The sequence below is a fragment of the Saccopteryx bilineata genome, chromosome 4 (genome assembly GCF_036850765.1).
Source record: "Saccopteryx bilineata isolate mSacBil1 chromosome 4, mSacBil1_pri_phased_curated, whole genome shotgun sequence".
NCBI lineage: Eukaryota > Metazoa > Chordata > Mammalia > Chiroptera > Emballonuridae > Saccopteryx > Saccopteryx bilineata.
Window position 1 is genome coordinate 31,532,938 of NC_089493.1, and position 13,561 is coordinate 31,546,498.

General features: G+C 44.8%; 1 protein-coding gene and 1 pseudogene across 3 annotated transcripts in view; one reads left to right on the top strand and one right to left on the bottom strand.

Moving 5' to 3' along the window:
- SMOC1 (SPARC related modular calcium binding 1) overlaps window positions 1–4,102 on the bottom strand; it is a 156,911-nt gene extending 152,809 nt beyond the window's left edge. For all 3 annotated transcript variants that reach the window (XM_066274144.1, XM_066274143.1, XM_066274142.1), the window contains exon 1: window positions 3,751–4,102. In XM_066274144.1, coding sequence (XP_066130241.1) covers window positions 3,751–3,849 — 99 coding nt within the window. In that variant the 5' untranslated portion in view covers window positions 3,850–4,102. The remainder of the gene's footprint in view (window positions 1–3,750) is intronic.
- Window positions 4,103–10,207: 6,105 nt separating this feature from the next.
- Window positions 10,208–13,131, top strand: LOC136335404 (small ribosomal subunit protein eS25-like; annotated as a pseudogene).
- The last annotated feature ends 430 nt before the right edge of the window (window positions 13,132–13,561 follow it).

Below are 13,561 nucleotides of genomic sequence, written 5' to 3' on the forward strand. Positions count from 1 at the left end.
CTGCTTCACATTTGGCAAATGCAAGATAAATAAAAAAAGGTTTAGGGTGGAGCTAACACCTGTTTCCCATCCAAGTATACTTACTCTCCTCCCAAACCTCCCATAACCACCACACACAATTATTTTTAAACAAAGAACAAAAGCCTAAAAAATGAGAAATCACTTGTAAGTAACCAACTTCAGGTTCAAATGAGAACAAGGGGTCCAGCTTAGAAATCACTGTACGGCCCCATTCATTACAATAAATATTTACAGAATGCTCTGCAGTGTGACCAGTAAGATCTTCGTTCTGCCCTCAAGGGTTTTCAAGCTTGCTCTCTTAAGACAGGATCGTGCACGAAGTGCCGAAGTAGCCAGTTAGTGCTGAAAAGATGCAGATGCTGGCGGGTTTTCAAGATGTTCACTATAGGATTAGCCAAAGTTAGAACACAAGTGCGCCAGATACAGAAGTTGTTAGGTGAGTGTGATCAGCTTTAACCAACAGGGAAGTTCCTAGAGAGTGAAGCCGGAGCTGGGTTTGCGGGATGACCCAAGAGAGAAGACAAAAAGACTAGACTTAAAACAATTAAAAAATCAAATGTCTTACTCGGACTTCTGGACCTTCCGTTTTCTCCTATTTCTTAAACTTTCTAAATCTATTTCCTGCCTCTAGTCCTGCTAAAACACCAACAAAATAGTACCCATGGATCACTGTGAAGCATGCACAGCTGGCATTTATTTGTTCGTTCCACACACACCTACCAAGTCAATCCCTTGTGCTGAGCTCTGGGGACACCCCAACAGCGAAGGCAGCACGTTACCTGCCCCTCCCAGCTCCAGCCTTCAAGGGCAGACAGAAGATTAGACAAAGACAGGCAGTTGGGTTGGCCTGACCATCAGCCAGACTCCACCGGCCTGCGAGAGAGAGACACTTCCCCGTCCCATCCTCCCCCTGAAACATTTTCAGTAAATTGTACAGGATTAAAGAAATGTCTGCCTCCTTGGTAATTAAAAGAATCCTGATCATGTCCCAGGTAGCCATGCTGCTCAGAGCTGAGAGACCAAAAACTCAGGTGCTTCCTACATAATAGCCTCCAATCTGATACTTGATCACGGCTGGCTTCCAGAGTCAAACAAATGTCAGGAATTTTATGAAGTCAGGAAGCAAATACGAGGGCAAGGATTGGGGTCTAAGCCTCGGGGGAGCTCAATTAGTGAGCCAGATAAACTTAAACCGAAAGGGCATGCTCTCGGTTTCCTAGAAAGCCAGCTGGAAAAGATGCCAATCCTTAAGCCTCTGTCACTCAAAAGATTAACAGAAGAGACCCAGGGGTGCCCAAGGGAATACTGCAACAAGCCAGATGTTTCTGCTCCTCCTATGATGCTGCCTCTCGCCATCAAAGCCACACTTCAGAGACCACCAAGAAGCCACATAAGAGAACTGTAGTCTTTTCGAATAGGTAGAAACTCAAAGATAGCATCGATTAACAATACAGACAGCCAAAAATATCATTAACACTTTCTTTTATTATTAACAGACTCGCCTACGCATGTGGGTTCAGTAGTTTCTCATTGAGCTGTATCTTTCCTTTAACAGCAATGGCATCCCTAGTTCAGCGAACACTCCCTGCAGCTGCTTGGTGGTGTGGCAGGCACACAACTTGTAAACCCATATAAACTGTGATTTGGCTCCCAGCGCTGCATATGCACCATGAGTGTTTCAAGCAAGCCATTTAGCCTCCTGGGTTTCACTTGCAAAATGTTCTCATAAGCACAAGCGATCCTAGCCCAACTGTTCATAAATGGTAGCCTTATTGTTCCCTATAAATACATTCAGGTAACCACATGCTCAAGATAGCAGCTTCCCCTGGGTACTTTCTAAATACACGTGTATGTGTGTGTGTGTGTGTGTGTGTGAGAGAGAGAGAGAGAGAGAGAGAGAGAGCGCGCACGCACGCGCTCTGGGACACACACAAACCTATTTACAGTTCTTGTTTATGTTCTATCACTTCTATCAAATTAAAAACTAAAGAAGCTACAGGGAAACCTAACCAATGCTTCTCTTTTCCCCTGAAGCCCCGAGCTTTCCCCTAAAAGTTGCTTCCTCCAATTTCAGGAGTCAGGGAAGGAGAGCCATATGGCTTAAGACGCTAGACATGCCCAGCAGCAAATGAGCCCCCCACCATTTGTCTCTGGGCCTCTCATGTGGGCGGGCTTCCAGATTTCACGCGGGGTGCTCTGGTCTGCATCTCTGTCTTGACTGTTCCTAATTATTGGAGGGAACGCGCCATGGCTCTCCTGACCTCCGAGTTTAAGAGCTGTGAGTCCTAATATCAAACCAAGCAGCTTCATTTAAAAGGCATCCTCAACTGCATTCATAAAAGTCACTCCCAGAGCCCTTACTTGCCTCAGCTTTGGGAATGCCTGCTGTCGAGGATTTATGACACGCCCTGGATCTAATCTGCCGCACTTTAACTGCTGCTGTTGCACATCTGGTCATAAAAGCAAGGGCCGGCCCAACACGGGGACAAACACTTTTCTTTCCTAAGTGGCTGCAAATCTGATCTCACAGTGATAGCTGGGCTCGGATGTAATCAGCTAGCATCTGGGCAGTCATTAAAGCTCGTCAAACTTTGCGAGGCTTTTGCTCTCCACACGACAGCTATAAAGACGATTCTCATATAGCAAGAGCTATGAATAAAGAACCTGCCATCTGAACAGGTGGTAATGAGGCTAGGCCCAAGGATATCCAAATCCAAAAGCACACGTTGATTAAGGAGCCAACCTCGTTTTTACAAAGATCCTAGCTATTTCATGGACTCCCATAATGCCCGTTGGGGCAAGCAGGTACCGTGAGAGGTGACTGCCCTGACATAAGCTAATGCTCAGCCAGAGATGGTCTGCATATGCTTGACCAAATGAACAACGAGGGGGTTTAATAGTACACTTTTTTAAAGCAGTGGGATTCTTCATTAGATCGATCCAGACCAGAAATGAACACAATGCTGTCGGTTCCAGGCGAGTTTACAATACCCTGGACAGCCTGTCCTGTGCACAGAATTGGCACGTTTCGTATCGTTCAGAAACTCCAATCAGACCAAGGTTCAACAAGTAGTCCAAGCCTCCAGCCTCGGCTTGGGGAGGAGACCCTCGCACCCTGCGCAGCTCCCTTCCACCGCCTCTCCGCAGCCCCCACAGCCAGCCTCCTCCAGGGCTGTGCCCAGCAGGGGGGAGCATTAAAATTATCTGCTGTGGGTTTTACGAGCAGCGATCGGCTTTTAAAACAACAACAACACAAGGTCCTTGTGTGGCTCTCGAGTAACCTAAAACTCCGGAGGCAGAGCTGCCCCCCGCCGCCTGCCAAGAACGCCGGCGCTCCGGGAGCGGGCGCAGTGTGCGACCGCAGGGCAGCCCCACTTGCGCGGAGAGCGAGCCTCCGGGACGCGGGAGGTACTTCTCAGGGTCCTGGTGCAAACTGCCCTGGGAGAAGAGGTCGGGAGAGAAAACCCACCGGTGACAGTTCGGGGGGTCGGGAGATCGCTGAGTCGGTGCTGCAAGAAAGGACTGAGGGTGGGGGACAGACAATGGGCGAATTTTTTATTTCAGCAACTTCGCCAAGAAGCCCGCAGGAGACTGGGCAGTACGTTGGGGGTTGGGAGAACGAGGTCTGACACCTCCCTTCCTCTCCCCCTCTCCCCCCGCCCCCGAGAAGGAGGGCGAGCGACCTTCGTCTCCCTCCGCAGGTGGGCGCGCGGCTGGAAACGCACTTACCCGGGGACCCGTGGTGCGGTGGCCGCAAGCCGGGGACAGCTGCACCAACACGAGCAGCAAGTGGGGTGTGAGCAAGCGGGCGTAGCGCGCGGGCAGCATCGTGCCGGCGCGCTGCGGGCCGGGGTCGCGGGCTCCTCCGGGCGCACTGCCGCGCCTGCCTGCCTGCCTTCCTTCCCTCGGGGGCCCCGGCTGTGGCGGCGGGCGGCCTGCAGCGCGGGTGCAGCGCGGGCTGGCGGAGGCTGCGGGCAGAGCGCACGGTCATGAACCGAGAAGGAGGGAACTGGAGTGCGAGCGTGTGATCTGCGTGCGGCAGTCGCTCCGCCGAGCCGGGTCCCGGCGGCAGCAGGTTGGATGCCAGAGCTTGGGCCATGGGAATTCCCGTTATAAACCCCCGAGAGGGGCGGGGTTGAGCCGATCCTGATTGACGGGCCAAGAGGCCCGTAGAAGCCGCCCCTGTGGCAGGTGAAAGCCAATGGAAGAGAGGAAAGAGGGGCGGCTCGCGGTCAACCCCACAGGGGAGAAATACCCAGTTGCTCCGCCGCAGTGGGCTCCAGGAGAGATGGGAATCAAGAGGACCTTTCTCTCCACCCTTCCGGCCAAGGAAGCCTAAGAGACCTGTAGCAGCCTCAACCTATTAGAAAGCTTACCCGATTTATAACAATGCTTTAAGCTTATATAGGTTTCAGCACGGGTAGTTGAGTTGTCATAACAGCCCAGTGAAATACGCAGGGAAAATACTACTAGTCCCATTTTTCCAATGAGGATACTGGGACGCACAGAGGCTGAGAAATCTGCTTGCCCGCTGTCTCAACACTGAGAAGAACTGGGAAGTCACCGGATGACCCCTACCGGGCAGGCTGTTACACAGGCGTTGGGAGTGGGGAGTGGGCGCATTCATTTCTTTCAAAGAAGCTTCCAGGACTTGGGTGACACCCAAGTCCTACAGCGGTTGCCCTAGAGGAAATGCGAAGAGACGAGGTGAAGCTCTGCTGGGTATCTGCCCCCGGGGCGGGCCCCTGTACGGGGGGCGGGAGGAGGGGCGGTAATAGCCCACCTGTGGCTTTGTGGTGGATCTGGGATTGGAACCCAGGTGTTCTGGATCCCTGCCTTGAACTGGAAAGCCTCTCTGTGGCCTAAGAGCCCGGAAGAGGGGACCAAAAGAACCCTGGGTCTGTGGGTGCAAAGACCCCAGGGATGGGTCAGAGGAAGTAGGGGAGACTTCTCTTGGATGCCCAACCACTTGGAGAGGAGAGCACAGCAGAGGGTCCAGTCAAATGTGGGAAGGCTCTGCTCAGGTTGGTTTCCAGAGGGCCATCTTGGGAAGAAGCGCAGCATCACACCAGCTCCAAACCAGAGCAAGGTGTCCCACTGCATGCACACAAGAGAACCACGGTTTCTCTTCTTGTGTGGGGCACAAGCCTTAGAGTTCACTCCTATTGGTATGGACCACCCACTTCGCGAAGAAATTTTTTTTTTTCTCCAACCAGACTACAAGCAGCATCAATACTTAACTCCTTCTCCTTCTCTGGGCCTAGGAGGCCCTGACAAAGATTAGCTCTACTCCCCTACGACTTCTCTCCTGCGTTATATGAACAGGCTTCCTACCCAACTCCTGTATTCAGTTTTGTTCACTCCCTTGGCCCACCCCATCTACCCTATAGCCAATCATCCTTCCAAAGAGCACATCTGAATGCACCACTCCCTGCTTCAAAGGCGTCAACTCTCCCCAGCACCCTCAGATTTAAGAGTTCAGATGGGCTCTGGCCTGGTGGCTCAGTGGATGGAGTGTTACCTCAGCACATCCAGGTGGCTGGTAGATCCTGGATTAGGGAACATACGAGAAGCAATCAGTGAGCACGCAACTAAACGGAACAACTAAGAGGAACAATGAGTTGATGCTTCTCTCCTCTCTTCCTCTCTCCCTCTCTCTCTCTTGCTCTCTCTCCCCTTAACCCCCCACCCCACTCAATCAATAAAAAAGCCTAAAAAAAAAAAAAGCCCAGACTGGATGCTGAAACACTAACAAGGTACTTGTGATTCTCCAAACAAAGATAACACATCTAAGAGAACTGCCCAGCTTCTTCTGCTGGGAAACAGTGCCGTGGTCAGATGTGTTCCCTAGAGCTACCCTGTTCCCCCGAAAATAACACAGAGTCTTATATTAATTTTTGCTCCTAAAGACACGCTAGGTCTTATTTTCAGGGGAGGCCTTATATTTCTAAGCTTTAAAAAAAAATTGCACTAGGTCTTATTTTCAGGGAATGTCTGATTTTCGGGGAAACAGGGTAAATAGGATGGGTTCAAATCCTGGGTCTGCCACCTAGTGGTATAACCTTGCACCCTTGCACAAGTCACTTTACTTGTCTGAAATACAATTTCCCCCTCTGTAAAATGGGAATAAAAATACTATCCACCTCACGAGTTGTTGTCAGGACTTTAAAAAAAGAATGGAGTAAATAAAGCCCTTAAAATGGTTAATTTAGAAATATCACCATCTGACAAGTAGTAGTTAGATTCAACTTCACAGGAAGTATGTGGATACTCCATGCGATTGTGACTTGCCTGGCCTCATTTGGCTATAAATGACATTCAAGATTCGAGCCCAGGTTTTCAGAGTCTAATTCTGCCTCTGTCATGTGATGACCATGATGTCCCATCTTAAATGCCATAGTTTTAAAAATTCCCTGTATGCTCCTTGGGAATTTCTCCAGTGGCCTGCAAGGAAACTGAGACTTCTGAGCTCCACTGAGCTCCAGAATGTGGGAACAGCAAGGGTCAGCCCTTCCTGGAAACAGCCCTTGTGCTCTGGCATGCTGGGAATTTGCCCAGCTGAATTTGTGACACGTATCCAGTGCTACTGTGCCTCATGCAGCACTTACATCAGTTCCCATGTGCCCACCTAAGTGTTTACCTGCCAAGGGTTCATTCAGCAAGATGGAAATGTTACCACTGGACTCAGCAGCCTGACAGGTTTGTCCTGATTCTACCACCTGGTGACATGCATCCCCATCAAGCTGGTCAGCAGCTTTCTTATTGCTGGAATTATTGAGAAATCTGTTGGCCTAAGTAAATATGCTTGAGATGGCCCCCTGGTATCTGGCAGCACCAAATGCCCAGGGAAAAGGCATTGCAATAGTCCTTTCTATCCATAACACGACATGCTTGCTTTGCAGCCAGAAAGCTTATTTCCAAGTGGTCACTGGTCCAAAATTCTACATTATTATGGATTTCAACCATGTAGCTTAGTTTAAAATGTAAGCGACTGCTTTCCAGTTACTTTGCTCAGCAAGTATTTTCTTTCCCTTCGGTTGGCATGCAGGGCCTGTCGTAACCATGGCCATCATTCAAATGATGCATTTTCTTCTCCCAAATCCTCCCAGGTCCAGAGAAGGTTAGAAATTCCAGAGAACTATTAGTCCCAAACAGCGTCTCTCTGCCAGGCTCAATCTTCTGATCCAAGCAAAGAGTGAAATTGACAAGTTCCTTCTTTCCCTGGAGGCCAAGCTTATAAACAAATCTAGCTATCCGGGCATCTGGTCTGTCCAGTTTCAGCCATACTCCTGGTCCTGTGGGACTTCTATTTGCAAGGGGATACTTCAGTAGAAGAAAAATAATACTCTATATCCCATATTGAGGCCTGAAGGCCTCAAATATTTAGCACTAGCTAGGAATGCCCATTTCAAATAAATCTGTTTCTGTATAATCCAGAGGAAGCTTGCCTCATCTCATATTCAGAATAAAACCTTTCCATTCATTTTAACAAGCACTTTGATGCATCTCCTCCTGCATCCAGCACATGCCTGTCATTATGAGGGTTCGTTGGATGCATACCCTGCCCTCTGAGAGGTTACAATCTAATTTAAGACAGAACAGACAGATATTTGGAGCCCATATGTGAGAGCAAAGCCTGAGATGTGTTTTAGGGACTCAGAGCAGGGACCCACTATAGACCTAATGGGCAGGGAAGGTCTCATGAAGGTAGATCTGAAATGGGGCTTTGGAGAAAGGTGCATTTATAATATAAATATACCTTGATTTATGTTTGCTTCACTTATGACAACAGCTACCAACAGAAAAAGGTGAGTTGTGTCTTAAGGTCCAGGACTTTTTTCAAATAAACTACTGAGCTCAGAAGCCTGGGGCTCCAAGAATCCTGGATTCTTTTTCTGGATTTATAACTAACTTGCAGTAACACTTAGCACTGGGCTTGCTTAGATATAATTAGTCCCATTATGCAGATAAAGTTGACCCACAGGATTTAACATTATCATGTGAGTCCTTAAATTTTAAATATACATAACAACTTACCTCAAAAGTAAATATGTGAAGTGATAGATGTGTTAATTAACTCAGTGGGGTGGGTGGACCGGTTCACAATGCATACATATATCAAACCATCATGTTGACACTTTAAATATCTCACACTTTTATTTGTCAGTTACACCTCAATAAAGATTCAAAATACGCATGACAAAAATAGTTATAGTGACTCAAACGATTTAGATTATTTCTCTCTTTTGTACACAAACTCCCTTCAAAGTATAGGGTAGCTCCTTCTGACCCAGGGTCCTTCTGGTATAGCTGCGTCATCTTTATTAAGCATCTTCTACCTTGTGGTCCAAGATGGCTGCTCAAGTTTTAGCCATCACATCTGTTTTCCAGTCAACAGGGAGGCAAAAGGGTAAAAGAAGAGCACGCCCCCATCTTTAAGAACACTCCCCAGAAGTATATTTTATTTTATCTATTGGCAAGAACATAGTCATATGACCACATCTCCTGATAGAGAAGGCTGAAAAAAATATAGTCTCCACTCAAAGTAGACAAAGGAGTCCAGCTAAAAATCAGGGTTTATGTTACTAAGAATAAAATACCGGGGACAACTAGCAGTTGGGGCCCTCATCATTATGATAGCTTAAGCTGCTGAACGTAAGAACCACAGACCATGCAATGAATCTGGGGGGTTCAGTGTGGTTTCCCTCTAACTCTAGGTAGAGTCCAGCTCCCTCGTGCTAAAAAATAATAATGGTCTTAGGGCCAGACACCCAGACTCTTTCTTTCTTTAGATATAATTGACATACATACTGCTCACAAAAATTAGGGGATAGTTCAAAATGAATATGAAGCATTGAAATATCCCCTAACTTTTGTGAGCAGTATAACATTATATTAGCCCAAGGTGTACAATATAAGGATTGGATATTTATATATATTTTGAAATGCTCGCCCCAATAAATCTAGTTAACATCTATCACCTCACAGTTATAATTTTTTTCTGTGATGAGAACTTTTAAGATCTACTCTCTTTGCAACTTTCAAATATACAAGACAGTGCTGGTGACTGTAGTCACCAAGCTGGACATTACAGCCCCAGAGTTTATTCATCTTCTAAACTGGAAGTTTGTACCTTTTGACCCACTTCACCCATTTTTCCTACCTCCACCCCCTAATTCTTGGGACCACCAATCTGTTTCCAATATACGCTCAGGATTTTTTGTTTTGTTTTTAGATTCCACATATCAATTAGATCATACTGTATTTGTCTTTCTCTGTCTGACTCATTTCACTTAGCATAATGCTCTCAAGGTCCATTCATGTTACAAATAGCAAGCCCTCCTTATCTTTCATTGCTGAATAATATTTAATTGTGTGTGTGTGTGTGTATATATATATATATATATATATATATGCCACCTTTTTAATCCATTCATCTATCAGTGGACACTTAGGTGGTTTCCACATCTTGGCTACTGTGAATAATGCTGCAATGAACATGAGCACAGAAATCTTTTCAAGTTAGTGTTTTGGTTTTCTTTCGGTAAATAACAGAAGTGGAATTGTTGGGTCACGTGATTGTTCTGTTTTTACTCAGACTATTGATGCCACAAAAATTTGCTCCCTGTATTTCCCTGTCTTAGACACCGTCAAGTGGGAGGAATTGAGAACACACTGGGATGAAATTCGGCTCCATGGTGCCAGGGTGGCAAGAAAGGAGCCCCTTAAAGAGACCAGCAGTCAGTATGATCACCAGGAATAATGCACATCCTTGTGAAAATATTCTTGGTGATCATCTGGATTTGTCTATTTCTATTCCTTTCCCTCCGTCTTCCACCTACAGGGGGGAAGCTCTGTTTTCACTTGGTTACTCTTCTGTGACATGCTTTCAAAATTAATAATAATAGTAATAGTAACTAGGAGGCCTTAGCAAATGCCAGGTATGCAGACATTAAACATACACTCTGGCATTTATTCTGTGAGGTAGGTGTCATTACTGTTCTCTTACTAAGAAAGAGACTTCAGGAGGTTATATAACTCACATAATGAGAAACAAGTAGCAGACTTAGAATTTGAATCCAAGCTACCCTATTCTACTAACAGCTGAACTTTTTGCTAAGCACTTTCACTACATGATCTCATATCCTCAGGCCCAGCCTGTGAGTTCAGTATTCTTAGTCCCGCTATGCCGGTGAAAAACTGAGGCTTGACCACAAAGGTCCTTAAATTTTGCATATACATCAAAAGTTTTGGTACTCTGTTAAATCTACTCATTTTAAGAGTCAGAAACACATTATCATGTATTTGCACATGCTATTTTGTACATTACTGAAGGTTAACTCCTATTTCCATGTATGTAAATTTTCCCCAATCACATGCTTGAATTTTTATTTGTCGGCTTCCATGGTTTGTATTATTCCCACTGGAGCCCATGAGGCAAGGAGCCCTTTTATGTCTTCAGGCCCATAACCACATAGTTGGGTACTCTAGAAAAAACATTGTTACAAGGACCTTGTTCAGACTAGGGTTTAAGATTCCATTACAAATCATCACCATTAAGTCCTAATCCATTGGTACAGAGACAAACCAGTCAATCAAACAAATTTTATTGCATCCCAACTGTGTGCCCAGTATTCTACTAGGTGCAGGACATACAATAAGAACAAAAGGAAGCCTGACCTTGGTGGCACAGTGGATAAAGTGTCAACCTGGAACGCTGATATCACCGGTTCAAAATCCTGGGCTTGCCTGGTCAAGGAACAAATGGGAGTTGATGCTTCCTGTCCTCCTCCCCTTTCTCTCCCCCCTCCCCTTCCTAAAATGAACTAAAAAATAAAATAATAGAAGAACAAAGGGAGAAGAAGGTGACTGACCTCAAAGAGTTTACAGTTTAGTAGGCAGACAGACATTAGGCAACTAATTACTAATAATTCACTAAATATAGGTGCCCACAGTACTGCAAAGATGTACAAGATGTTTTAGGAGTTATTAAAAAGATGCCTAACTCAGTCTGGAGGGTCACCTTTCTTGAAGGCGTGATGTTTAAGATGAACAAAGAGCAGGGGGAAGGCATTCTAGGCACGGCAAACAGCATGTGCAAAGGCACAGAGGCAGGAAGAACAGAGAACTAAATTTGCAACTAACTGAATCACTCTTATCCCTTGAACTCTCAGTAGCCCAGGAAAAATATTTATCACTATTTACCATGTGGGTCTGATACAGTTATTTTACGTTTTTATATTTTTAAGTCATTTTACAAATAATTTACAGAAGTAGGAATAAAGGGATAGTGTCTTCATATCTATTGCTATGTAACAAATTACTGCAAAAACTTAATTTTAAAAAAAGCTCACAATTTCTACGAATCAGGAATCTAGGAATGGCTTAGCTGGGTGGCTCCGGCTCAGGGTTTCTTAGAGATGGCAGTCAGAGCCAGCGTCATAGGCATGCAGCCTGTACAATAATGAAAAGTCCCACCTTTAGCTTAATCCTCTGTTGCTGCTGTCATGAAATTTTAATAATTTTTTAACAAGAAGCCCCCTATCCATTTTTGTTTTGCACTGGACCCCATAAGTTATATAGCTGGTTCTAGTTGCAGTCAACCTATCAACTAGGGTTACCATCATTTTTAGCTAAAAGACCCACTTCCAATTTCATCCACGCGATTGTAGCAGTCCTCAGTTCCTCACTGGCTGTTGACCGAATACTTCCGTTCTTCTCCACGTGGATTCTCACAACAGAATAGCTGGCTGGCTTCCCCCCAGAGCAAGTGATCAATGAGAGAGCCCAAGATGGAAGCCACAGTCTTTTATAACCTAATCTCAGGAGTGACATACTAACACTTCTGCCAATTCTATTGATTACACAGGCCAACCCTGGTATGATGGAAAAGGGGAATATGTATGAGTGTAAATTCCAGGAGGCAAAGATCAATGGGGATCAACTTGGCGGCTGATGATCACACATAGTAAAACCCAACTTTGTTAGAATTTTGTCTGACATCACCTGATCTGTGATGGTGCAGTGGATAAAGCATTGACCTGGAATGCTTTGGTAGCTGGTTCAAAACCCTGGGCTTGCCTGGTTAAGGCACATATGGGAGTTGATGCTTCCTGCTCCTCCCCACCCCCTTCTCTCTCTCTCTTTCTCTCTCTCTTTTCTCTAAAAAATAAATAAATAAATATTTTAAAACAAGAATTGCTAATAAAAATTTTAATATATGTATAATAAACCCAAAATTTGTTTCTATATTTTCCTAGTTTTAAAGGAGACATACCTGAAATAGACAGTAAACTTTGATCGAAACCATCTGCTCATCAAATGTCATGAACCTGAAACATACTGATTATGTAAATACTGATTCCAGATTTCAAATGTACCTCTAATTGGTCTGGTTTATCATTCCTTTTTGTTCTTTTGTTCGCAATTGCATCATCAAAGCATAATACCTTTGAAGGCTTTGGTGGCTCATAATTTTGTTGAAGAGAGTATGACCATCTTCTTTGTTCCATAATTGCAAAACATTTCCATTTTCAGATTGATAAACATAATTTACAATCTTCAATCCAATCCAATTCATATTTTTATTCCTACATCATCTATTTCCTCTTTGTACACACACCTGCCTTTGATACTCAACCACACGCAAAGCACTTCAAGTAAACTTTGGTTCACAGAAATCTAAAAGATTACTTTTTTTGTCTGACATCTTAGCAAGGCTGCAGTGGTAGCCGCAGCTTTTGGAGTTGCGCTCTGCAGCCCAAGGGCAACAAGAAGAAAGATGCTGGAAAGTCAGCCAAGAAAGACAAAGACCCAGTGAGCAAATACAGGGCGAGGCCAGGAAGGAGGAGTGGTCCAAAGATAAAGTTCAGGACAAACTCAGCAAACTAGTCTTGTTTGACAAAGTGACATATGACAAACTCTGGTCTTATTATAACCCCAGCTGTTATCTCTCTGAGACTGAAGACCCCCAGTTCGTTGGCCAAGACAGGCCAGCAGGAGCTCCTTAGAAAAGGACTTATTAAACTAGTTTCAGAGTACAAAGCTCAAGTAATTTACACCAGAAAGACCAAGGGTGGGGTTGCCCCAGCTGCTGGTGAAGATGCATAAACAGGAGGTCCACCAGCCATACATTTTGAAAAATAACACTTTATTGAATAAAATAATACTTAAAAGATTAAAGAATATTGCCATCTGTCTTTTTAAGAAAATAGGAAGGTTTAGGCTCTTGTCAAAAAATGTTGTATAATTGAATCCATCTGGTTGAGTGACTAACTGGATGAAAGTACCATATTTCCTCTTTTTCCTTAAAAACATATTCTTAATTTATTGAAAATTATCTAGAATATCATTATCTAAAGATTTACAGGCTAAGATTTCTCTTACACAATCATTTTTGCCATTATCACTTGCTTATATTCTAGAGTGCTACATCAATCTTCTGACTTATATAATAATTATAAAAGCTCACCCTCTACCTCCTGTTGCCATTATAGGTAGAAAAGGAAAAAGCCAGAATTTTCAGTTTTAGCAAATGAAA